The sequence below is a fragment of the Balaenoptera acutorostrata genome, chromosome 1 (genome assembly GCF_949987535.1).
Source record: "Balaenoptera acutorostrata chromosome 1, mBalAcu1.1, whole genome shotgun sequence".
Classification (NCBI taxonomy): Eukaryota; Metazoa; Chordata; class Mammalia; order Artiodactyla; family Balaenopteridae; genus Balaenoptera; species Balaenoptera acutorostrata.
The window spans coordinates 27070168-27095150 of NC_080064.1; the positions used below are offsets into that span (position 1 = coordinate 27070168).

At 46.6% G+C, this 24983-nt stretch overlaps 1 protein-coding gene across 1 annotated transcript in view; it reads right to left on the reverse strand.

Annotated features, from left to right (window-relative positions):
* The window catches only part of CSMD2 (CUB and Sushi multiple domains 2), a 676782-nt gene that overhangs the window by 205625 nt on the left and 446174 nt on the right, over positions 1-24983 (reverse strand). The window contains exons 20-25 of the mRNA XM_057529595.1: positions 24552-24767; positions 22912-23100; positions 17042-17211; positions 7236-7392; positions 5247-5438; positions 149-275 (exon numbers count right to left, since the gene is read on the reverse strand). Coding sequence (XP_057385578.1) covers positions 149-275; positions 5247-5438; positions 7236-7392; positions 17042-17211; positions 22912-23100; positions 24552-24767 — 1051 coding nt within the window. The remainder of the gene's footprint in view (positions 1-148; positions 276-5246; positions 5439-7235; positions 7393-17041; positions 17212-22911; positions 23101-24551; positions 24768-24983) is intronic.

Sequence of the window (24983 nt, forward strand, 5' to 3'; positions counted from 1 at the left end):
GGCCCTGGCCTGAGCCTGGGGTCAGAGCAACCACGGCTGCTCACCAGGGCCTCCAGGTGAGGTGGGCAGGGCCAGCCACTGGCTGGTGGACTGGTGATGACTTCCCTGGACAGCTGGCAATGGCTCCTCTGCTGGCCCTGGCACTTACCCGATGGTGCAGCCGGCATTGGCCTCGATGGTCCAGATGCAGTTGAGGTTGTGATCGTAGGGAGCTGGATACCCGGGTGACAGCACCTGCCCCGACACCTCTCCTTTCACTGTCCCGCCACACTCGGCTGAAAGAAATCCCGGAAGAGTGAGCTTCAGGGGGTGACCTGTGCTCACGGCAGCCGCCCACTGGCTCCTCCGGCCTGTGTGCCAGGGCCCCTCTCGTTCATTCCAGGTGACTGAGCGCAGCATAGAGAAAGGCCCTTGGATGAGACTTGTATCCAGGATCTACAAAAGCCCCTACAACTCAACAATGAAAAGACAGAGTTCAGTTAAAAAATTGGCAAAGCCTTTGAATAGACATTTCTGCAAAGAAAGTATACAAATGGCCAATAAGCACAGGAAAAGATGTGTAACATCATTAGTCATTAGGGAAATGTAAATCAAAACCACAGTGAGATCCCACTTCATAACCTCTAGGATGGTTATAATCAAAAAGACAGACTAACTAACGTGTAGGTGAGGATGTGGAGAAACTGGAACCCTCAGACGTTGCTGGTGGGAGTGCAAAATGGTGCAGCTGCTTTGGAAAATAGTTTCCTATATAGGTCCTCAAAATGTTGCCCTATGACCCCAGCAATTTTGCTCTTGGATATATACTCAAGAGAAACGAAAACGTATGTTCAGATGAAAACTTGTACATGAATGACCACTGCAGCATTATTCATAATATCCAAAAAAGGGAAATGACCCAAATGTCCATCAGCTGTTGAATTAGATTAACAAATGTGGTATACCATTACAATGGAATATTACTTGATCATAAAAAAGAATGAGGTACTGACACACGATACAACGTGGATGAACATAACGTTGAAAACATTATGCTGTGTTAGAGAAGCCAGGCACAAAAAGCCACATACTGTGTGTTTCTATTTATATAAAATATCTAGAACAGACAAATCTACAGAGACAGAAAGTACATTTGTAGTTGCCAAGGCCTGAAGAGGAGTGGCAGTGGGAGGGATTGCTAATGGGTATAGGGTTCCTTCGGGGAGACAAGATGTTCAAAAATTAGATTGTGGTGATGGTTGTACAGCCCTGTGAATACACTAAAAAGCACTGAGTGGTACACTTTAAATGGGCCAACTCTATGGTATGTGAAGTCTATCTCATTAAAGCTATTTAAAAAAAGGTCCCTGGGGGTAGGGCTGATGGCCCACTCTGTGACCAGACTCTTTGAGGTCTCCTGAGAATGTGCAGACACTTGAACCTGGTCACTGACAGGAACTGGGCCGGTGTCATGTGCCAGGAACACAAGGCATAGCATCCTTCCTCCGGAGACCTGGAGGAAGAGGCGGCCACAGTGTGTGCCCTGAGCCCTGACAGATGCACGTTCATGGCAAGTGGCGGCACAGAGGAGGAGGTGATCAGTTTCCTCCAGTGCAGGGCAGGGAGAGGCGGGCGGGTGGGTGGGAGGCGTGGGCTGGGGAGGCCGATAGGGAAGAGTACTGCGAACTTCCTGGGGGTGGGAAACAGCATGGCAGCTTGGGGGACGGGGTATGAGATGGGGCCTGGAGGGAGGCAGGCCTGGAAAGCTGGGCGAGCATCGTTCATCGAAGGGCACTGCACAGAACCGCAGTGTTTATGCATGAGAGTAAATTGATCACTTTACACACTACTGCCCTTTACACATTAGAGAGAATGCTCCTGTAGCAGTGTGAAGGGGCGCAGAGGGGTGGACCTAGAGGCAGGGCACCAGTGAAGAGGTCCATCTCCCCATCAGAGCAGCCCTCCAGGTCAGAAGCTGGTGATCCTCCTGGCCTTCTTCCTCCCCTTGTCTAATCTGCCTCTGAGCCCCAGGGCCTGAACCTCTGGGATGCTTTTCACACCTGCCCCGCCTCTGCCTCCATTGTTAGAGTTGTGGCTCAGGCCCTTACCATCTCTAGGGTGGCAGAGCTGCGTCCCCCTCCGCAGTGCCACCAGAAGGATCTTTCTAAAATACAAACTGGCCACATCACTGCTTGCTTTAAACCCTCCTTCCCAGAGTGAAGTCCAAGCTCCTTAGGAGAGCCCATCAAGTCCCCCAGAGAGGCTCCCTTTGGCCTTTTCTGGTCCCGTCCTGGCACCCCTTGGTCCAGCCAAGTGTGATAAACTCCACAAGCCCAGGCACACTGGGCCTCTTCAGGCCTCTCCTTGGACTGACAAGTCGGCCAACATCTTCCCCATGAGACCTTTTGTGACACCCTCCCCTCCTCACATCGAGTTGACACTATCCTCTTTTGTGTCTCCATTATAACATGGAGTGGTTTTTATCATAGACGTGTAACAGGTTATTAAAATCTATCTCCTTCACTCCTCAGCAGCAGGAACCTTGTCTTACTTACATTTGTACATCAAGTGCCTAGCATGGTGTTTGGCACCTCACGGATGCTTTAACGAGTGTTTATTGAATGAACAGGTGGGTGGATGATCAGATGGACGAGAGAAGCTTCCTGCTTCCCAGGAGAATTACTATGAAGGGTCTGAATCAAGGGAGCATGAGAGAAAATGAAGAGATTTGTTGCAAAGCTTTTTAGGAAAGATCTGATTAAGCAAGATCTTAGAAGTAGGAGATGAGGGGATCGAAGTCGCACATGAGAGACTGACCTTCCTCTGTTGCTACAAAGGACCCATCAAGCGTCTCTTGGGCCCCATGGCTTGACCCGGGCCCACTAAGGCAGGGTGGGGGAGGGGCCCTCTGCAGGAAGCCTGCGCACGAGACCGGGCCCTTTCTTCCTGCGTAACTACCCCCGTGTTGACGTTGGGGTGGGAGAAGCCAACCTGAATGAGAGATGTCGGGCTGGATGGGCCGGCGGCAGGCAGCAGCGTGTGGGTGGGAGGATGAGCTGTAAGTTGTGGGGAGGAAGCCTGTCTGGCCCCACAAGTAGCAGAGGCAGCTAGAAACGGGGCAGGACATTATCCCTGCCCTGGGCTGGAGCTTCCTTCCGTATTCCTGATGGAAGGGCCCCTCCTGCTTCCCAGAGGCGAGTGTTTGGAGGCAGGGGCACCAGGAGCACTTCCTTGGGGACACGACTGCTCTTTCCTCAGGGCTCACTTTATCTGGGGACGGACAGGGGGACGGGGGGACCCAGATGGCTGGCATGCAGCAGATCTACCAACAAGACCCTAAGACTCTCGTCTTCCCGGTCTCCTGCCTTATCCCCATCCTACAGCCCTGGCTGCTGCGTTTGGGCTGTAGCATCCACTCATCCACAAAGAAAACAGCTGGATGTTTCAGCTGTAGTAGTCATTTCTGGTAGACCACGATCCAGTCCATCACAACACGACATGTGTAAAACTATACACACATAATCCCAAATACACAGCCTCCCTCCCCTGCGTAGGGCCTGAGGGAGTCTCGGTGGGGAAGCCCTCCGAGGTTCAAAGTATAAGTACTCTCACTAGCACTGCTTGAGTGGATTCTCTAAGTTTGGTCCAACCGGCAAATTAGATACTCAGAAGAACCTTTCGGTGGAGCTTTTTTGCAAAGCAAATAATTGTCTTGCAGTGTGAATCATCACCTCCTTCACATTTCATTTGCTTTGGCTTGCCTATGGCATCATACTGTTGTCTGTTTATGCCTGTGTCTCCCTCACTGGCCTGGGATCTGCTTTTCCCTGTATTCCCAGTGCCTGGCAGAGGGCCTGGCACATGAATGAAACAAGGGGATAACAACAGGGAAGAAGGGAGAAAGGGACGGGGCATGCCTGCGGATGAGGTAGACTTGAGCAGACAGAGGAAGATTCTAGAGGCCACTATCCTGATCTATCCACAGTTAGGTTTGAAATCCTCACCTTTAGACCCTCTGTTGGGTAACAATGTCGAAGGTCCTGTTAACATGTAGTCGCCTGGGGGAAAAGAATATCGCCCTTACCTCCCCTCCTGTGGGTGATGTTTACCCATCCTTTCAAGTCTCAATTGAAATATCACCTCCTAGGCACAACTTTCTCATATTCCCTCAACACTTTGGCACTTACTCTTTTTACAGTGCTTATCTTGTATTACAATGACCTGTTTATGTGTCTCTTCTCCTTGCCAGGGTATGGACTCCCCAAGGGCAGGAAGAATGCTTTATTCTTTCCTTTTTTATTTCTCTGCCTCTGCACATACCCAAACATGCACCTGCAGGTGGCGCTTAGTAGGCACTTAAACGTTCTCCCGGTGGATGTTTTGTCCTTATAAGATTAACCAGAGCTGCACAGCCACGCTGAGGTCGTGAGCCATGGGGCAGGGGATGGAGAGAGAGAAAGGCCTGGTGTTCGGGGCTGGGGATACAGGACAAAGCAGCATGGTGGAATCCTGGTCAGCAGGGAGGGTCACACGCGCAGTGAGGCGGGGGGTGAGAGGTGGAAAGGCCACACAGACAGAAGGACGGGTGTTGCCTTTTTCCCACTTCTGCCTTGGACCAGGCTTCTCTTGTCCTGCGACACATGGATGAAGCTTCCAGAGAGCCTGTGCTGACATTCTGGAAGCACCACAGGCTTAAGAAGGTGCTAGTTCATTATCTTATTCTTTCCCAAGTGTGAGATAGATGCTAGCTCATGATCTGACTCTCTCTCAAGAACAAGATAGATGTTAGTTCATGACCTGACTCTTTCTTTTCAACATTCCGGAAAAGGGAATATGAGCCCCATTTTGCCTATGGGGAAACTGGGGCCAGAGTGAGCTGGAGACTCATCTGAGACTTGGTGTTGCAGGAACCCCTGGAACCAGGCAAAAAGTCCACCTCTTCCTTCTAACTGACCCTCCCACCTCTCCACCAGGAGAGGATTACGATTCTGAGGGCGTGACCTGGCTCTGATCCCGCGCGCTAAATGTATGACAGCGGCAAGCCACCGCCTGGCCTCGCTGCCGTGCGGGTGTAATAAGGTGTGAGAGTGAGGACATGGGGAAGGGCGGGCAGGGCCAGACATGACTGCCGTGAACAGGACAGTTCAGACGGCCCCAAGGCCCTGGAGTGTGAGGGCCAACGAGAGACCCTTAATGAGACCAGAGCTAGGAACTCGGGATTAGGGGACACCCGAGGGGGGTCACCTGAAGAGCAAGAGGCCTCCTACCGACACAAGTGGGGAGCGGCCGGTCCCAGGTCCTGCGCTCCCCGCTCAGACACAGCAGCTCCTCGCTGCCCCGCAGGCTGTACCCAGGGTCACAGCCGAAGGACACAGAGCTCCCTGCGAAATGGCCTCCATCGCGAACCTTGTAGCCAAAGTGGGGGGTTCCTGGGTCTTCACATTTGATGAGTTCAAAACCTGGGGACGAGAGAAGAGATAAGGGTGATCAAGACGTGTCATGGCACAAACCACCCCCCGCCCTCCCCACCCCCCCACCAAGAGCGCACATCCTTAAGGAAGCCACCCGGCACATGCCCCTGGGTCCTGATGGAGGCGCCCCTCGGCGTGTCATGCGGCTGTGCTCAGGTGAGGGTCTGTTACGGAGTGTTCGTTCTCCCTGTTGCTATATGTAAATGACTTCAGTTATTTCTCCCAGGACAACTTTTAATAGTTTTCAGGTATAGGGTCCAGATTTCCTATTTTTTTTGTTGGTTTGACCCCATAGCATTTTGGTAGCGGGAGCTGCCCTTCCCATTTTGTTAACTGAGACAGTCTGATGGGAGAGCGTAATATGGAAAAGTCACTTTAAATGTATGTTTCAAAGCTCAATTTTGTCCTGCTTACATACACTCTATTGAACGAGCCTGGAGAAGGAGACCTCTGTGAGCTTACACAGAGCTCCTAGGGCACGGTGGCCAACTGTGTTAGCTCTCACTTGTTATTCACAGGAGTCTTACCGGGAGGGGTAACTGTGCATTGCACAGCTGAGAATATTGACTCGGGAAGGTCACACAAATTGTTCCAAAGTCACGCAATCTCAGATGATAGAAACGGAATTTGAATATGACTCTATTGAATCCTCTTCCACTTATGTGCCTGCTGTAACAGGCACAGACCCTACACACGCAGGCAAGAGGAATCTTGAGTAGACTCGTTGGTTTTTTTATTTTAACAGCTTTATTGAGACATAACTTACATACTAAACACTCCCCCAACTAAAGTGTATAATTCAGTGTCTTTTAGTTTATTCACAGAGTTGTGCAACTAACATTGCAATCGACTTTAGGACATTTTCATCACCTCAAAGAGAAGGTGATTTCCCCTCAACTCCCTCATCCCCAGGCAACTAACGATTTTCCTTCTGTCTCTATGGATTTGCCTATACTGGACAGTTCATATAAATGGTTCATGCAATACATGTGTCTACATGTACTGTGACAGGCTTCTTTCGCTTCGCATCATGTGTCCAAGGGTCGCGCACATTGTAGCATGGATCAGAACTGGATCCGTTTCTATGGCCAAATAATATCCCATTGTATGGAGGGACATATCCATTTATCAGTCGATGGATATTCACTGGCTTTTAAAATAGTCTACAAAAGCACCTTTCTTTGTAGCTACTGGGCAAGTAGAAGCTCGAATAAATGAATAAAATAGCTGTGAAGCCGAAGTATGGAGATGTCATCCCAGGTACTCTGGGGCTGTGTACGAACCTCGGTGCTTTCTGTTTTTGAAATCTCAGGAGTAAAGGAGAAAGTTAAAATCAGGAAAAAAGGAAAAGAATCAAGCCTCGACTCTTTAGGGAGTAGTAAAAAAAGAACATAATTATACATTAGTGCTTGCATTTTTTACATCTGACTGTAGCTGAACATTAGTTTATAAATGTCACCATTAGGAAAGGCTATCTTTGGTTGCTTTAATTCAAAGGCTCAGCGCTTATTATTTTTAGTGAGTAAAAGGTGATTAGTGAGTCAAAGGTGTGCTGTGACTCTTAGCTAAGTTACTCACAGGTGTAACCATGGAGCTGTACGCCAAGTGGCAGCTTATCCAAATCACGGGCACAATGTCTTAGGGGAAACAGTCCGCTAAGCACACACCAGTTAGAGAAAATCAAACCCACTAACTGATGGGTGATGTCCCAGAGCCCAGCCTCCCTGTGTGTGGAACCGGGGAAAGCCCGATTTCACTGTCCACTCAGATGCGAAAAAGACTTACTGGAAAACTGCAGCTCAAAGCCCTTGCTGGTGTTCTCAGCATCAGAGATGAAATCAAGCCACAGACTGCTGGACGTGCTGTTCAATGTCACCCCCAGCATCTCAGAGCGGCTGAACACCCCCAGCAAACGGGCGGAGTTGTTGTTGCCGTCATAGACCTGGACACGGGAGAGACCCCAACCCCACATCATCAGCATGGCCGTATCTTGAACAAGGGCTTCCCACCCCACAGCCCACATTTCCAGAGTTTAGCACTGATAACAACTGTTAGAGGGACAGTCAGTCATCAGATGCAAGGAAGACGGCAGAGTGGAGTTGCCATCGGGCCAGTTATCAGCCCCGCTAGCCTACTGGGTACCAGTCCTGTGCCCAGCCCGTCTCGGTGTGAATCGGATCTCTAGGAACTGGATGCTGTTCTAACCTTCCCAGAGGAGATCTGGCCTTAGCTCCCCAACCCCCAGATGGCACGAGCTTACTCTTCAGCAGCTTGCGGAGACCAGGTTGGGGCTGCCTGAGTGCCCAAACCATCTGTTTCTGCAGACGGGCAGGCTGCAAGCATTCGACTTTTCTGCATTGCTAAACACTCCATCCTGCCCTTCCAGGAGATGAGACAATCATCCTCCTTCCTAATCCTACTCCACTGTGGCAGTGGCCTCAGTCTCACACTCTGCTGGACATGACCCCTAGGATCCAGCAGGATGGAGTTAAAATGTCCAGCGCGTCAGGTGTCATGGTATCTTCCCCTTCCCCAAGCTCAGTCTCTGCCCCTTCCCTCCTAAAATGAGGGCTCCAGCGAGGGCCTGCAGGCTTGCCAGGGGTGGAATCGTGCAGGCATCTGGCTTCCCTGACTCCCATCTGTCCCCTGAACTACTGAGCACCAGCAAAGACAAGAATCATCAGAATAATGAGCTGGCTCCCCAGGTTCCGAGGTTGCTGCTCCTTTCCAGATAATTGTGCAAATAACAACAGAATTTGTGATTGAGTGAAGGACCCCCTGTTGCTTTGGTAAATATCAAAGATGGGATCTATGGGTGGGTGATGAGTATTTGTGCATGGCACAGGATGTGGTACCAGCTGCCAGCAAATTGGAACAATATTTCCATTCTACTATTTATGAAGCAAAGCTTTCTAAAAGAAGCCATCCTTCAAGCTAACAGTGCTGTATATTAGAGATTTGTTTAGGCCCCTGGGAGCTTCAAAAGTCTGTTTCCAGATCCTATGTGCAATTGTTTTATATCACTGATAGACTGGGAGAATTCCAGAGTGCCAGCAGACATAGACATGACACCAGTTCAAAGAGTTCAGCCCACCGCTGCATCCAGATTGTTATAAAAATAGTTTTACCCATTAAAACATATATTTTCTAATTAACTGATCAAGGCGTTAATCATCAACACTTGCTAACATCACAATAAGAGAGACAACCAGACATCATGTGCTTGTTAATGGAAGACACACCAATACCTATGGTGTCATTTTGCCAAAAAAACATCAAACCTGAATCAGATCAAGCCACTGGATCCAATTTCCAACGTATAGGATATATGGAGGACAGAGGAACATATGAAATGAATACATTACAAATAAACAAGTCACAAATAAATTACAAGGGAGTAAAAAAGAAGAGATGGAGGTAAAACCTAAAGACTAAAAAAATACTTGAGGCAACTAATCTAATATGTACAACTTATTTGGATCCTGATTCAAATAAACTGTAAATTTAAAAAATATTACATTTATGAGATAACTGGAAATTAGAACACTCACTGGATATACTATGGTATTAAGAAATTGTTAATTAATAAAAGTATAATGGGAATAGGATTTTTTCCTTAATTTCAAAGCATAATTCATCTTAATTCATTAAAAATATTTTTGTTCTTAATATGTCATTATGATAAAATAGTCATTGCAGGAAACTTATAACACAGAAAAGCATGAAGAAACTGAAAGCAACTTTCAGCACTCATAACATTTTGGTGACTATCTTTCTAGGCTTCTTGCTATGCATATCTTTCCTTATATAGTTTTTAAATTTATTTTTTATAAAAGCAAGATCAAACTATAGATACTATATGGTAACCTGCTCTTTCACTTAATATAATGTGTATATTTTTCAAATCATTAAATATTTTTTCCACAACAGCACTTAAACAGCTGTAGAAATTTCCATCATAAAATTAACCCAACCCACAATATAATCATTCGCATATCATTGTCCAGAATATGTGGAATATGTGCCCTGGCACATAAGATGCACTTAACAAATGTATGATAAATGAATAAACCAATATTTTCTTTCAGTAATTTTGTTCGTAAATCCACCTGGAATTTTGGCATATGGTATAAGATACATTTTCTTCCTGGTTGATTAGCCATTTTAAACAAAACCCTGTTTGTAAATATTCCACCCATCACCAACTTTAAATCCAACTTTATCACATATATAGTTATATAAATTTTTTTTGCTCAACTTTCTATTCTACTGCAGTTACCTATTTGCCTATTCCTGTGCATGATCTAAACTGTTTTAGTTATTGTAGCTTTGTAATATATTTAAATATTTGGTAGGGCAAGTCCCCTCACATTTGTCTGCTTTTAATTTAAAAAATTGTTTTCCCATGTTTATTCTTTTAGATAAACTCAAGAAGAATTTTCTCAAATTAAGAAAAACAACTCCCCCCAATCCCTCCAAAAGACCCAAAACAACTTGTATAATTCTGACTGATTAATATTAAATGCCTGGATTGATAAGAGAGAAAACATATCTATATGATATTAAATCTTCCTATCCATATACAGGACATCTGGCTCCATTTAATCAAGTTGTCTTTTATATCTCTCAGTAAAATTCTGTATTTATTCCTGGGCATTTTAATATTTTTTATTGATATTGGTAATTGGGTCCTTGTATACATTTATTTCCTAACAGAATATTGCTTGTCTATAAGAAAATTGCTTGGATGGTCCAGTTCATCATTATATACAGGTGATGGATTTATCCCTGACAAATCCAAGAGAATCTATACACACCCATTACATCTAACCTTCTTTCTTTCTTTTTCTCTATTATATGTTTCCACTTTTTTCAGCTTTATTGAAGTGAAACAGACGAATAAAAATTGCATATATTTAAGGTGTACAAATCAATTTTATTTATTTATTTATTTATTTATGGTTGAGTTGGGTCTTCATTGCTGCGCACGGGCTTTCTGTAGTTGTGGCACGCGGGGCCTACTCTTCGTTGTGGTGCGCGGGCTTCTCACTGCAGTGGCCTCTCCTGTTGCAGAGCACAGGCTCCAGGCACACAGGCTTCAGTAGCTGTGGCACACAGGCTCAGTAGTTGTGGCTCATGGGCTCTAGAGCGCAGGCTCAGTAGTTGAGGCACACAGGCTTAGTTGCTCCGCGGCATGTGGGATCCTCCTGGACCAGGGATCGAACCCGTGTCCCCTGCATTGGCAGGCGGATTCTTAACCACTGCACCACCAGGGAAGTCCCATACAACTTGATTTTTGATATGCACATACCACTACATCTAATAAGACAGTTCAGCAAGATGGCTGCCTTCAAAATGAATATGCTAAATGGATAGCTTTTAACACACAGTTTCAATGTAACATTCCTATGAACAATGCTACATGCATGTCTGCTTACACACAGGTGCTCAAGTTTCTCTAGGGCATATATCTAGAACTAAAACAGAGAAGAGAAGCGGGTTGCACATGGAAGGCACATCTTCAGCTTTGTTAGATGTTGTCAGACTGCTCTCCAAAGATTAAATACCAATTTAATCTCTCACTAGCAACGTATGACAGCTTTCATTGCTTTATATCTTCACCAACACTTGATATTTTCAGGCACTCTAAAATTTTCCAATATGATGGGTGTGAAATGGTATCCCATTTTAATTTGTATGTCCCCCATTATCACCCAAGTGGAATATCTTTTTGTATGTTTACCAATTCTACTTTCCTCTTCTGTGAATTGCCTGTTCATAGCCTTTGTTCAGCCCTGAATATGAAACCTCCCTGCATTTATTTTAGTTTTATGTCCTTCAGTATAAAGTTTTATAATTTTCTCAGTAAAGATTATACACATTTTTGTTAGGCTTATTCCCAGGTGTCTTATAGTTTTTGTTTCTATTATGAGACCTTCTCCCCACCTCTGATTACATGTTTGAATTGGTTGTAGAAACACCAGCAGCTTTGCTAAATTGTCTTATTGGTCTGATAGGTTATCAGCTGGTTGTTTTATATTTTCCAAATAAGAGACAATTTGGATATTCTCTTCTAATTGTTGTAGTTTCTTTGTTCTTTTCTTTGTATAATTGCAGTGGCTTGGATCTGAATACTATTGGTGGTAGCAGAACTGGTGTTGTTCCTGACTTTACTGGGAATCCTTAGGAAGTTTTGTCATTAAGTATAATGTTTGCTATAGGTGTTGGCAGAAAATTTTTATTAGATTAAGAAAGTTCTGGGCATCCCTGGTGGCGCAGTGGTTGAGAGTCTGCCTGCCAATGCAGGGGACACGGGTGCGAGCCCTGGTCTGGGAAGATCCCACATGCCACGGAGCAACAAAGCCCGTGAGCCACAACTACTGAGCCTGCACGTCTGGAGCCTGTGCTCCACAACAAGAGAGGCTGCGACAGTGAGAGGCCCGCGCACCGTGATGAAGAGTGGTCCCTGCTCGCTGCAACTAGAGAAAGCCCTCGCACAGAAACGAAGACCCAACACAGCCAAAAATAAATAAATAAATTAATTAATTAAAAAAAAAAAAAAGAAAGAAAGTTCTGTCCATAGCTTTATGAGATATTTTTAAAAATCATGAATCAGTACTGAATTTCATCACATGATGTTTTGGGATGCATTGGCAGGATCATGTATTTTTCTCTCCTAATCTGTTTATAGGATGAAATTGCTGATATTTGACCGCTCTTGACCTACGAAAATGGCAATTTCATATGGGTTGCCCAATAAAGAAAATTAGGAGGTTTTGTAATGTTGACACATCCTTACGTTCCTGGAATCCATCCCATTGGTCATTTTTGTTTTAATGCACAGCTAGATTCAACATGATACTGTATTTAGGATTTTTAGATCTATGATCATAAGTGAAACTGGCCTAATACTTTATGCTGCCCTTATTCAGTTTGATATCAATATTTCTACTTGTCCCATTTAAATAAAGTGAGTGGGGAGATGGATACTAATTTTTCTCTTTTCTGACACAGTTTGATTATTGCAGGGATTAATTGTTCCTTGAAGTTCTGTGAGTTTACCTGTAAAATAGTCTAGGTCTGGGGACTTTGAGAGAGAATATGGGTGAATTCCAATGTTTTAAATGGTTATTGGTTTATTCAGATTTGTATTTTTTCTTGATATTAGTACTTATTATCTATAAAAATTTCCATTTCATTTAAGCTTTCAGATTTTTTGTCTTATGCTTTTTCCTAAACATTTTCTTATTGTTTTCATAATCTCTACCTTATCTATGACTATGTTCCTTTTTCATTCTTAAAATTATATATTTGTGGCTTCTTTGTTCCTTGATGAGTCCTGTAAATTTTGTCTATTTTATTATTTTTCAAAGAACCAGTTGGTTTTGTTGATAATTGCTATTTTCAAAATTTTTCTTTTTTCAGTCACTTTTGCTTTTATCTTTAAAAGTATTTCTTCTACTTTCTTTGGATTTATTCTGTTATATTATTCAAGCTACCTAAATCCTTATTTATTTTTAACCTAGATGATACATCAGAGATTAATAGAGGTATATTAAATCTTCCACAATGACTGTGACTTTATTAAAATTTTTTACATTTCTAGCAATTTTTATTTAATATATTCATGCTATGTTATTTGGCACATAAAGTTTTACTGTGAATTGATTGTGCATTTTATTAATATAAAAGAATTCTCTTTTTCATTTCATTATGGGATGTGAGAGAAGTTCTCAAATTTATCTTATAATAAAGTGATTTCATTCTTCTGTGGTTTACCATCTTCTGTTCATTGCCTCCATTCCATTTTTTAATTGGGTGATCATGTTTTTCATCTCCATTCAATCTTTCCTCATCTCAGATTGCTCTGTTTTCATTATTTCCTATTTTTGTGTCATAAATATAATATTCTCTCAAATCCTGTTAAGAATACAAATTAGAAGTTTTTAAAGTATTTTTTTTTTCTTTGTTGCTTGCAGAGGGGCGATTAACTCTGACTCCTCAGACAGGTCCCCTTCTTCTGATCTACTGAATATTCACACATATCCAGTTCATTTTCCGGTTGGCACACCATGACAGAGGGAAAATAAAAATGGATAACGGAAAGACCCAGTAGTCTCTAAGGCAGAGCAGAAGAGTTAAGCCAGAAGAGGCCATAGTAGGAGCTTCTCTTGCTCCTGGTACTAAAGCATGTGTGTGTGAGGGAGAGTGCGTATACGTGTATGTGTGTGTACATGTGCATGTGTGTGTGTGTATGATTGTGGCAGTCTCTTCTCTAATGAGCTTGCCCACTCTTGTTAGGCGCCAGCCATGGCATTGCTCTGCTTTATTCAGCTTGCCAACAACAGCTAAATAGAATCCAGAAAGTCATGCTGAGAGGGAACTGTGGCTCTGTGTGGTTTCTCAGACCCTGTACGCTTCCAGAAGAGCTAGTTGGATTGAGATCTGGCCCCTGCCAACAGCCCCATGGTGTGTCCTTGGCTCCAGGCTCTGCTGCTCTGAGCTAGGTGGTCTTAGATGCATTCTTTCCTTGAGGTTTCTAGCACTTAATCCACAGGCAGGATTTCAATTCACTTATATGAATTACACTTTGATTAGGCTCTTTCTCAAAATGGACCCCTTTTTGGGGGTATTCCATTTGGCAAAAATTCCTTTAAGTTGTATGTGAAAGGCAGCCTTGCCTAATTTCCCATTTTCATGTCCCTTTAGTCATTTCCGTGGGAACCGTAGAGGATGTAGTTGTATACATGGGCTTCGTGTGCCATCTTGAGCTGGGAGCTGTTGTCTTTCCACACTATTGCATTTAGAGGACCTTCTGTCTTGCAGATGACAGAGGTCAAAATTTTGGTGGAGGCCAAAACAGAAGAAATCAGGTAGTCCTAGGAGACAAGCTGGAGTATGTGTATGGGTGAGGTCTAAGAAATTTTCAGTTATTAAAGGTACGGAAAAGACTGAGGGTCACAAATGCAAGAAAAGAGTCATGGGTCAGAAATCCAAGAGTGTATGGAAGGTTTGGAGGGTTGGTCAGACGCAAGTGTGGAGGAAGTGGCGGGTCTCGCTGGGCAGGAAGGAGTCCAGGTATGCACTGGGGTTCTTGGGAGGGACAAGTACATCCTCAGGATTGGAAACACACCAGTGTTCTGGCAGATGGGCCAGTTACACCAGGGCAAGGGCAGGGTGCTCCTGGAGGTGACTCTGGGTGCCACCTTCTTTGTGTCAAGGTAGATCGGAGCGACAGGTGCAAAGAACATTGCCCCTGCAGCTGACAGTGGTTGCAGGGTGGAAACTATAACCGTGCATTTCTTTTCATTCCAAAATAATTCGTGTCCCAGGTTCTCCCTCAGGAGGGCAAGGGTCCTGAGGGGAAGAGTTAGAACAGGAAACTACGTGATCTCCCTGGATGCCTTGCCCTCCCTTCCCCAGACCCCCTACTATGGAAGCTCTCTCTGGTGGTTACAGGATCGTGTGGATGGCCTTTCGGTCAGGTCAGCACCACAGCCGAACCTTCTGAGGAGGACACTACAGAGGCCTAGAATGGGAGGAAGAGGCTTTTCGGCAAGAAGGTGGAGCCCAGTGTTAGAAGGCTGGTGGCAGGGCCAGCCGGGCAGGCGGCTGCAGAGACCAAGTCTGAAGTCTGGGAAGATCCCTCTAAGAAACACAGGAAATCATCTCCCTCTCCACGCAGCCCTGCAGGGCCACCTGAGGTCCTGATCCCTGCCTGAGCCCTCCCTGACCTCTGACCTGGGGATGATGCCCCAGGTCCCTCCCTTCTTACCCTGAGTGCCTCCAAAAGTCTCTCGTCTGTCTGTTAAGTTGCTCACTCAACCCCGAGGCAGAACCTTGATAGTGCAGTGGGGTATGCACACCTGCTGACTATGTCTTAGGTGCTACTCTGAGTCCAGACCACCCTAGAGAGGACGCTGGGGCACCAGCCATGCTCCACGTGGCCTCTAGCAGCCAAGGAAGGAGGCCTATTGCCGGTCCCGTCAGGCCACATGCACAGAACTGCTGTGCACACTCGCCTCAAAACCTGAGAACTGTTGAGTCTCCAAAATGCCTTTTTCTGCAGGGTTAACAGCAACCTTCCTCCAAGAAGGTCTCTGCATCGTCCAGCTTTCCTCAATTCCACCTGCAGCACTAGAGCACGGAAGTCCCTCTGGCCTTGTTGGCCCTGGGTGTGTCCTCTGAGGCTCCGTTGTTGATGATGAACAAATGGATGGAGAGAACTGAGGTCAAGGGAGACACCTGAAGACATGGCCCTTGGAAAGTATAACGTCCTGTCTATTGTTCACTTATAGGGAGATGCACACTGCATTTCTCTGTTTGGGGAGCTTAGAGGTTGAAAAGTAGAGCTTAAGGAGCCAATGATAGGAACCCACTCACACCTGGGCCACTTTGCCATATTCTGTTCTGTTTCAGGCATATCCGGTCCCAACTGGTCATCTCATGGTACTTCCTCTTGGGTTCAAGAGTAATTAGGTAAGAGTGAGAAATGCCTTCCAAACACACACACACACACACACACACACATGCCCCAGAGGGTGGGTCAAGAGTATCATCTTTGCATAAAAAGTACAGTGTACTCATCATATCTACAGAGAGTCCTAAGGGATGGGGATTATTTAATGGTTTCTCTTTGGATTTTCTAGAGTGGTGACCTTTGGTTGTTTCTAATGTCTAGACTTCTCTGGCTACAGGGAATAAAACTATATTAGAATAAGATAAAAAAGTTTCTTGGCCTAGGATGAAAATGGACCTACTCAGTATGAGATTTTCCTTATAATGTTTTTAAATAAGGCAGCTCTTTGATAAGTTCTCCAGAGTCAACTCTTTGATTACACACATACACACACACGATGTGTTATTGGAGGTACAAATCACACACACAAAGAAACACAGTCATAAGTGTGTTCAATGTCTTAACAAGTCCCTCTCTATAACCCTTTCTTTAGTCCAAGTCCTTTCACTTCTTTCTCTTATGTAGATCTTGAATCCACTTTCTTCAACCCCACTGCTACATGCAGGCCATCACCATGGCACACTGAAGCTACTGAAATAGCCCACCGGTCACTGAAACATAAACTCAAAACATACACAAATGCACACGCACAGAACACAAGTATGTACAGACACAGATCACCCAAACCAAATACAGACACAGACACAGATGCACACACATGTGGAAACGTACATATAAACATATCTATATCCACACATATCTACACAAATGCACATATTCTATGAACTCTTCCGTATCTAGATTGATGGTCAGAGTTCACAATGGAAAACCTGATCCACTGGCCACTCCAACTGAGTTTATTATGGTGATTTATTGTCCAGACAACCCCTACTCAATCACATACATATTTGAGAGCAGTCAGCTCCTAAGCAAACTCTAAAGCCACATTCTTTAGAATACACTCGCCTACCCTTCTCTCTTAGGTTCTCACTTCTCTCAGATGAGTGAGGACAACATCTTGGGACTCAGGAGGGAAGAAGAAAGGTTGGGTCATTCACAGAGATAAATGAGTGTGGTGACCATATTTTCGCATCCCGTAACATACATACTCTATGAAATCTATCAGTGTTACCTTGAGGACATCTCCTTCAGAGAGTTCAAATGCCCTGGCTTTGAGCTGAATCCCCTTCCCCTGCTGGGTCTGGATGGAGTAGATACATTCGTGGTTGTTATTGTAGTTCACAGGAAAGTTGGGAGACAGCAGAGTGCCCTGAGTGCCCGTGACTGAATTCCCACACTCAGCTGGAAAGAGAATCACAATAATCACAGATTAACGCTCATCAGCTACATCTGGAACACAACTCACAGCGCTGGAGTACCTTACAAAGATGACAAGTTGCTTGCCTCTCTACCTGCCAGAGTGCCTGTTTATCTGTCCATTTGTCTGCCTGTCAATAGGAATGCTTATCAAAGTTTTTTTTTTTAACACCTGCCCACCTGTAGTTCTGCTACGTTCCTTTATTTCTCTCCTTCAGTTTGTCTGTTTTTCTTCTGCAGAAATAGAAATAAACCCACCAGGAACCCTTTACTTTCACAGTGTTATGAAGCAGCCATTCTCCCTCCCACCTGTTCCTATAGTATCATAGCAACAGAAATGACCAAGGAGGGCATCAGGGGATGATGGGGGCAGCCAAGTGAGGAGGGATGAAGCCTTTCAGTATCAGAGGATACAAACAAAAAGGGGAAAAGATTGAATAATAATTGCTAACATCTTCCAAGCTTTACAAGGATCATTTCAGCCATTAGTCACAGCAACCGATCCCCATGAGGCAGGCACAATTATCATCCCTGTTTTCAAGATAAAGACCCTGGTACTTAGCAATTTAGATCAAATCTCTCAATTCAAGAAGAGGAGGGGGCTGCAACTCAGCCCTCTTGGTCCTGGAATTTAGGGCCTCTGAGGCTCTGAAGAAAGTTTTGGCACAGACCCATGGAAACCCTGTTTAATTCGACAGCTAATGAATTCACACCTTCCTCTCAAAATCTGTTTCTGCTCCTCCAGAATTAGTCATTCTTTCCCCATTGTTCCTATACCTCTATTTATAGCGGTTATCACATTTTACTTGACTTATTTGTTAACATTTCTATCTCCTCCACTGCCCTGTGGATGCTTTAGGGCTTGGTCATATTTCTGTATCTCCAGCACCCACTTGCTCTGCTCCATGCCTGGGCAGGACAGCAGCAGCGATGAAAGGGGTAGCTCAGTGCAGGGCATGTGCTGAAGGACCCTGCAGTTGGCTCTCTAGGGTCTTTGATAATTGTGAAGCCTCTTCCTGGGCTTCCCTGTGGCAGAGCGTCTACCAGATCGCACCCTGATGGCTTGTTACTTGTCTGCACCCCCTACCCAAACTGTGCGTTACTTGAAGGTAAGGGTCATGCTTAATGAATCCATGAATTTCCAAGGCTTAGCCCAGATTGTCTGTAAAATAAATATTTGCCAAATGAATGAATGAATAAATATGGAGGACACTGACCTCAGAGGATGGACAGCTCTGAAAATGATTAGGTTCTGGAAGGATATAAATACAAGTCCAGATGGCAGACCCATTATTTGTCTGGACATATGGGGAGTTTGGAGCATATGTTGAATCTCTGAGGTTGGTGGTAGCACATCTGCTTTCCCCGAACCATTCCTCAGTGTCCCTATTCTAGGCACAGTCATTGGCTGGAAGGACCCTGAGGTCACCACATATTCAACTTTAATTGCCCTGAGCCTGGAGTGTCCTAGGCCACAGCAGCGTGGAGGGAGCATGTGATACAGGAACATTCAGAGCTGAGCCTCTAGTGGGCTTTGTTGTACCTTTGTGTGTTCTCTTGTCCCCAAGGCTGCTCCTTAGAACTTTGAAGATAGTGACCATGTCCCACCAATCAGTCCTCTGATTGGTGGGACAAGCCCTCCTCCCTGGGCCCTTTCTAGTTCAGGACCAGCTTCAGGTTCCTAAGACGTCACATAAGCCATTACTATGGACAGCATGTTTGTGTCCCTCTGACAAATTCTTATGCTGAAGCATAAGAATTCCCCAGTGTGATGTTATTTGGAGGTGGGGCCTTTGGGAGGTAATTAGGTCTAGATGAGGTCATGAGGGGAGAGCCCCCATGATGGGATTAGTGCCCTTATCAGCAGAGGAATTGACCAGAGCCTGCAATCTGCCTGCTGTGTGATGGTACAGCAAGAAGGCTGCCATCTGGAAACCAGGGAAAGAGCCTTTACCAGACACTGAATCCACTGGCACCTTGATCTTGGACTTGCCAGCCTCCGGAACTGTGAGAAATAAATGTTTGTTGTTGAAGCCACCCACTTTATGGTATTTTCTTATAGCAGCTCAAACTGAACAGGACAGCCATCATTTGTCTTGGAGGAGAAATCTCGCTTTGCAGTACTTTAAACTCAGCCTGTTTGCAGTGTGTCCGAACGTGTGTAATGAATGTGCAGAGCTGGGGCATAAAGCTAAAGGGCGGGTGGTGGACGGGCACCCGGGTGGCTGCTGATACTTTAGGTAGATATGTTTCTAAAGTGTGTAAGTATTCTGGGTGCCCTCTGATGAAGGTGGGCATTTGGGGAGGGGGTGCTGAGGGCTGTGCATATTTAGACATTTATTACTCAGTCACATCACGTGGGCAGCCCTCTGAAGCAGCTCTCCACCATCTCTGGGCATCGCACAGTATTCTCTTCCGTCTAGGGAACGACATGTGGTGCAGTGGGATGAGCATGGATTTTAGACTCAGACCAGTTATATCAACTCTCTGAACCTCGGTCTCTTCATCTGCCTCCATCTGGACAATAACAGCATCCACATAAAACTAGAGAGAATACATATATGAAATTTTATGATGAAAGAGGTGAACATATAGGGAGTGGTTAGCACCTAGTAGGCCCTCAACAAGTGTTGTTCCTTTCTCTCCCCATCTAACCCGATGAATCTACGCAGCTTATCTGCTTCTATTTGGAGCCCTAACTGCCCAGGCTCCGGGAATGGCAGAAAACCCAAGAAGCTTCTCGGGAAGCATGTGTTAGCTGCCTGACATTCACAGCACCCTCACTGTTCCTGATACCTCTTGCTCTCTGCCTAGTTCCTAAAAGTTGGTTTTCCTTAAACGTGGGCTTTGACATATTTTTGCACCTCCTTCCTGCCCCGGCTTGCTGCACAATAGCTATAAGCTATCTCTGCCCCAGCATGACCCTCTCCTCTGTCCCACATGCCCGACACCTTTATGGGGAGGGGAAGGGGGCTGACAGCTTCAGATGGGGCCAGTCCTTGGCCCCTACTGAGGCCTTTTTCCAGGGCACCGGGGAGTGTACAGGAGGTAGCGGGACCTGGCACTTGCTTTTGGGAGAGTTTCCAAAGTATCAGGGGAGGTGAGCAGATGCACTGAAAAGCCAAACACAAGCATAAATGGAAACAAATAAATGTTCCAGAGAAACAAACAGTCATCTGCACTGGAAAGTGCTGCGGCTAATTTGGGCATCTACGACTTCTGTCATCCCCATCAGAAGAGGTCTCGTTAAGGGCAGGGGCTGTGTCTTGTCCATCAGTCTGGGGCTCCCGAGGCAGAGAGTTAGGTCTGCTCCATCATGCGGGGATCCCAAGGGCAGGGCCATGTCTCTTGCTGCAGAATGGGGTCCTCTGGGATCAGGGCTGTCTCTTCCACATCCAGCTCAGGGGACCCTGAGGTCAAGGGCTGTGTTGCCCTGTCACACAATGAATTAGAGCCCAGGACTGTCCATCTCCTTCTCAGCAGGGAATGTTTCTGGTAAGTTATTCAATTTACACCTCCAGTGCATATGGCAACTGGGAGCATCTCCCAGGTGGGCATTCCCATGATACCTACAGCCTGACGTTCTGTTGTGGGCTGGTGGTAATTAGAGGTGATTATAATTGCTATGCATTATGAACACATACAAAACAGAAGACAAATGTAATAATGAAAATATTGTGAGACGCCATGAACAAACAGTAATTGGAATAATAAGTTAAAGAATGAGTTTATGTAATGAGATCAATGAGGCAAGAGCTTAGGGCGTGTGCGTATCTGTGGTCCTGGATAATCCCATTCAGGAAAAATTCCCCTCAGAGCCACTTAGCTGAAGACATTTCTCCAGAGCAGAAAAGAGCTGCTAGCAGCCACTTCGAAACTGAACCTACACAGTGGGAGTTACATGTGTGTCTGAATGTGTGTCCAGGTCAGGGTGGGTGGATGCTCTGGGGGATGGTTGCAGGAAAAAGGATAAACTTTGAGATTAGTTAATTGATCAAAAATGGAATTCTGCATCTATTTGTCTTAATGTTTCCCCTCTGAGATCGTAAATAGTTATTGGTTGTTGGTCATGTCATCGATAAATAATGATAAAAAGGTTATTGGCAAAATGATGATAATTATCTGGCACCCCATTGGTTTATGTAAATTACGTCATCTAATCTGGAATAAAGCCTGTGAATTGGATATTGTTATCTCTGTTTTATAAGCGAGGAAGCTGGAGCTGCTGGGGTCTGGTGGCGTGCCCAAGATCTAACAGCTGGTAAGTGGCAGAGCAGAGACTCACCCTTGAGCCCAGGTGACCCCACAGCCCATCTTGCCATCCTATTTACCACTGTCCTCTGTAGAGCCCCAGGGCTCCGTGCGGTTGTCTTGGGCAAGGCTGACCTCAAGGGCTCTCAAGACGCCGGCACCTGTTTCAGTCAGTGCAGTGCTGCTTTGATCTGTTTGGTACATTGGGGTTTTCTGTAATGTTTAGCACTAGCGGATAGCAGTGAGCATGGAAGGTACTCCACCGACCCAGCCTGTGTTCCGTCTAGCCCCATGGTGTGAGCATCGAGCAAGCAGAGCCACGAACCTTATAAACGAGGGACAGCCGGCAACTGTCCCCAGTCCCTGGGATATCACCCCACTTCTCTCCACCCTCTCGGTCTGGAGCTCTGAATAGCCTGCTCTAGCACGCTGGCAAGGAGGCCGGCAGGACCTTGGGTCACAGGGCTCCTGGTCCCAACCCCATCAGCTGCCTCTTTAACCATCCACTGTTCTCCCCCTCGCTCGCTCCAGACTGGCCTCCAAGCTATTCCTCAAACACCGAGCAGCCTCGTGGCTTGGGGCCTTGGTACTCTGCTCCCTCTTCTCCCATGAATTAGCTCCTTGAATCCCTTCAGATCTCTACTAAAATGTCAGCTCATCAGAGAAGCCTTTCCTGACTACTTGTTATAAAAACCTCCAGCACTTTCTAAGCTGACCATCTTTCTCTGTAACCCTCAACACTGCCCGACACGCTACACATCCATGCGTTTACAGCCTATCTCCCCCCACCAGAATGTGAGACCAGGAGCAGAGAGACCTTCTCTGTGTTGTTCACCTTTGTATTCTCAGCACCCAGAAGCATGCCTGACCTGCAATGGGTGCTCTATAAATGAACCCAACTCCTGCTTCTCTCTCTCTTCCCCAGCGGAATGGAGGAAGTCTTTCTAGAGATTCTCAAAAGCTAGCATCCTCATTGGACAAGTAAAATCAGCCCTCTCCTCCACCAGATGGGGATTCTCCATGGGCAAAGGTCATATCTCCTTCCTATAGGTGCACCCACACACCCCACCCAGATTTCTCCGCAAGAGGCATCAATTAGCCATGGGAATGTGTGTTAAGTGTGGGAGGGAACAGCATAGAAGTTGATTTCATCCAAGTGCCTACTGTGGACCTGCTTTGTAAAGGTCAGTTGAGGCTACAGAACAGCTCACGAAGCAGGCATCGCCATCTCTCCTGTACCGCTAAGGAGGTTGGCGTGGAAGGAGGGTAGGCCACCCACCCAAGGTCCCACTGCAGGTAACCGTGTGCTAAGACAGTTCTTAAACCCAGTCCTGTCGGCCTCTTGGCCCAGGTGCATTCCACCACCTCCCAGCAATTGACTAAAGTCCGGCCAACCCCATTAGTGAAGCAAAATGAAAGCACGTGACCACCTACCAACACACCTTGGCAGAGGCGAGCTCCACAGGCGCCGTCTGCCCCCCAGGCACGTGATACGGGCCGTGCCCTCCAGACGGTACCCGGGGAAGCAGGAGAAGGTCAAGGTGTCGCCTACACCAAACTGCAAGCCCTTCCGGATGCTGTAGGCTGGGACCTCAGGCTCCTCACAGGGCTCCAAGTCATACTCTGCAAAGGGAGCAGGAGAGCTGGGGTCAGACACAGAGGATGGGAACACACAGACAAAGACACCAGGGAGAAGAGGACGAGACAGGAAGACAGACAGAGGTACAGGATACACACCGACGCACGAAAAGTAAGGAGAGAAGGAGAGAGAGAGCCCGAGAGGGACACAGACGGACGAGAACAGGCAGGTGTGTTCTGGGTGGTCTGAGTGCCTCCAGACCACAAGCAGTGGGAGAGAGCACCACCTTTCTGGAAACATGCTTCCCGGGAGTATTTCTGAGGCTGACCCTTCCCTCCTCTGTCCCTTCATCTCCACATGAACCCCAGCCTCAGGCTTGTGGACTCTCCTGCCTCTTTCTCCCTGGGCACCAAGCCAGATCAACTCAATCAGCCTGGTTCTAGAGGTTCAGAATGCATGACCCAGCCTAGGGTAACTTACATTGGGAAAAAGAATCCAAGTGCTTTAGCTGAAGCTCTGTCTTGGTAACGCTGGCACTTGAGGCAGATGGCATGTGTGACGGAGTGGCATTTATGCACCAGGGACCTGCCTCTAGTGACTTTTATACCTCTGGTGATGATATAGAAGCACCTTTTCCCTCATCCCCAAGGGCATCTCCCTTCTGGGGCACAGTACCCCGGGGCTCTGTGTGGTGGGGAGAAAGAGGCTGGATGAGGCAGACTGGCTGGATATGTCCCATCAGCCAGGACATGGCAGGTGGCATCTGCTGGAGGGACACTGTGGGGCTGAGCTCGGCCGTGTCCCATTTCCTAGAGGTCAGATATCTCTCACCCGTCCCGGGGGAATCCACCTGCTGGCTCTACTCCTGGCTGGTGGTGGGAGGGGGGTGGTCTGGGAGCAATAGGATGAGAGCAGCAGCAGGACTTGGTACTAGAGGAGTGAAGGGTCCTCTTTTCTCCCTGAATGCATGTTAATGAGCTTTCTTTTCAGGATTCCTAAACACAAAGATAAATATCCATCGCTACTAAATTAGCATTGGTGAAGCAGCCCCCAGATGAGACCAAAACACTCCAAAATGTGAATTTCAGTCTCCCTTCTTTTTCTTTTCTTTTTTTTTAAGAAATTGCTGTGGTTGTGAAGTAGTGGAAGTGGAATCAGAAGAAGAATCTGGAATTACTAGGGCAGGATGGGACTCCTGAGGTCCTCTAGTTCAATCAGTTGGGTTGGTCATGTTCAGAGTGAAGCCTAAATACCTTCACAGAAGGAGATTCCCCAACAGACCTGCTAATTCCTTCCAAGCCCACTATGAGGAAGTTTGTCCTTGTGTCTAACCCGACTATCTTCTGCTGCAGCAGTGAGGTCCCCCTCCCAAAGCTGGGGAGGGGACCAAGAGCCATCTGCTGGGAAGATCAGAGGCCGGCAGCAGGGTGGGGGGTGGTGGGAGGGACCGAGTGCTCAGCCATCACTTACCCCAAGGGACCCTCACGTGCTTTACCTGAGAAGGTGATGTTGAAGCCTTCGTAGGACATGGAGAAATCGGAAATGAAGCGGACCTGGGCAGTGAAGTTGCCGTAGAGTCCAGCGCTGATGGGGGCTGGCAACCGGGAACCGGTCAGCTGCCTCAGGGGCTGGGTGAAACTGCCGTTCTCCGTGATGAGGAGGTAGTCGTGGTTGCTCTCCAGGTGGAAGGTGTGGAAAGTGAAGAACACACCTGCCAGGAGACCAGAGGGTCAGGGTGATGACAGTGAGAGGGCTGAAGGGGCTCAGCTGCATGACGGGGTCTGCACAAACGTTCCCCGTTTGCAAACGTCTATCGGTGTGCAGAACCTCAAGCCTGAGCAAGATCAACACACACCAGCCAACCTGAATGAAGGAACCCAGGTGAACTGCACACGCCCCTGCCCTGAGGTCCAGTCAGGGAGAAGGA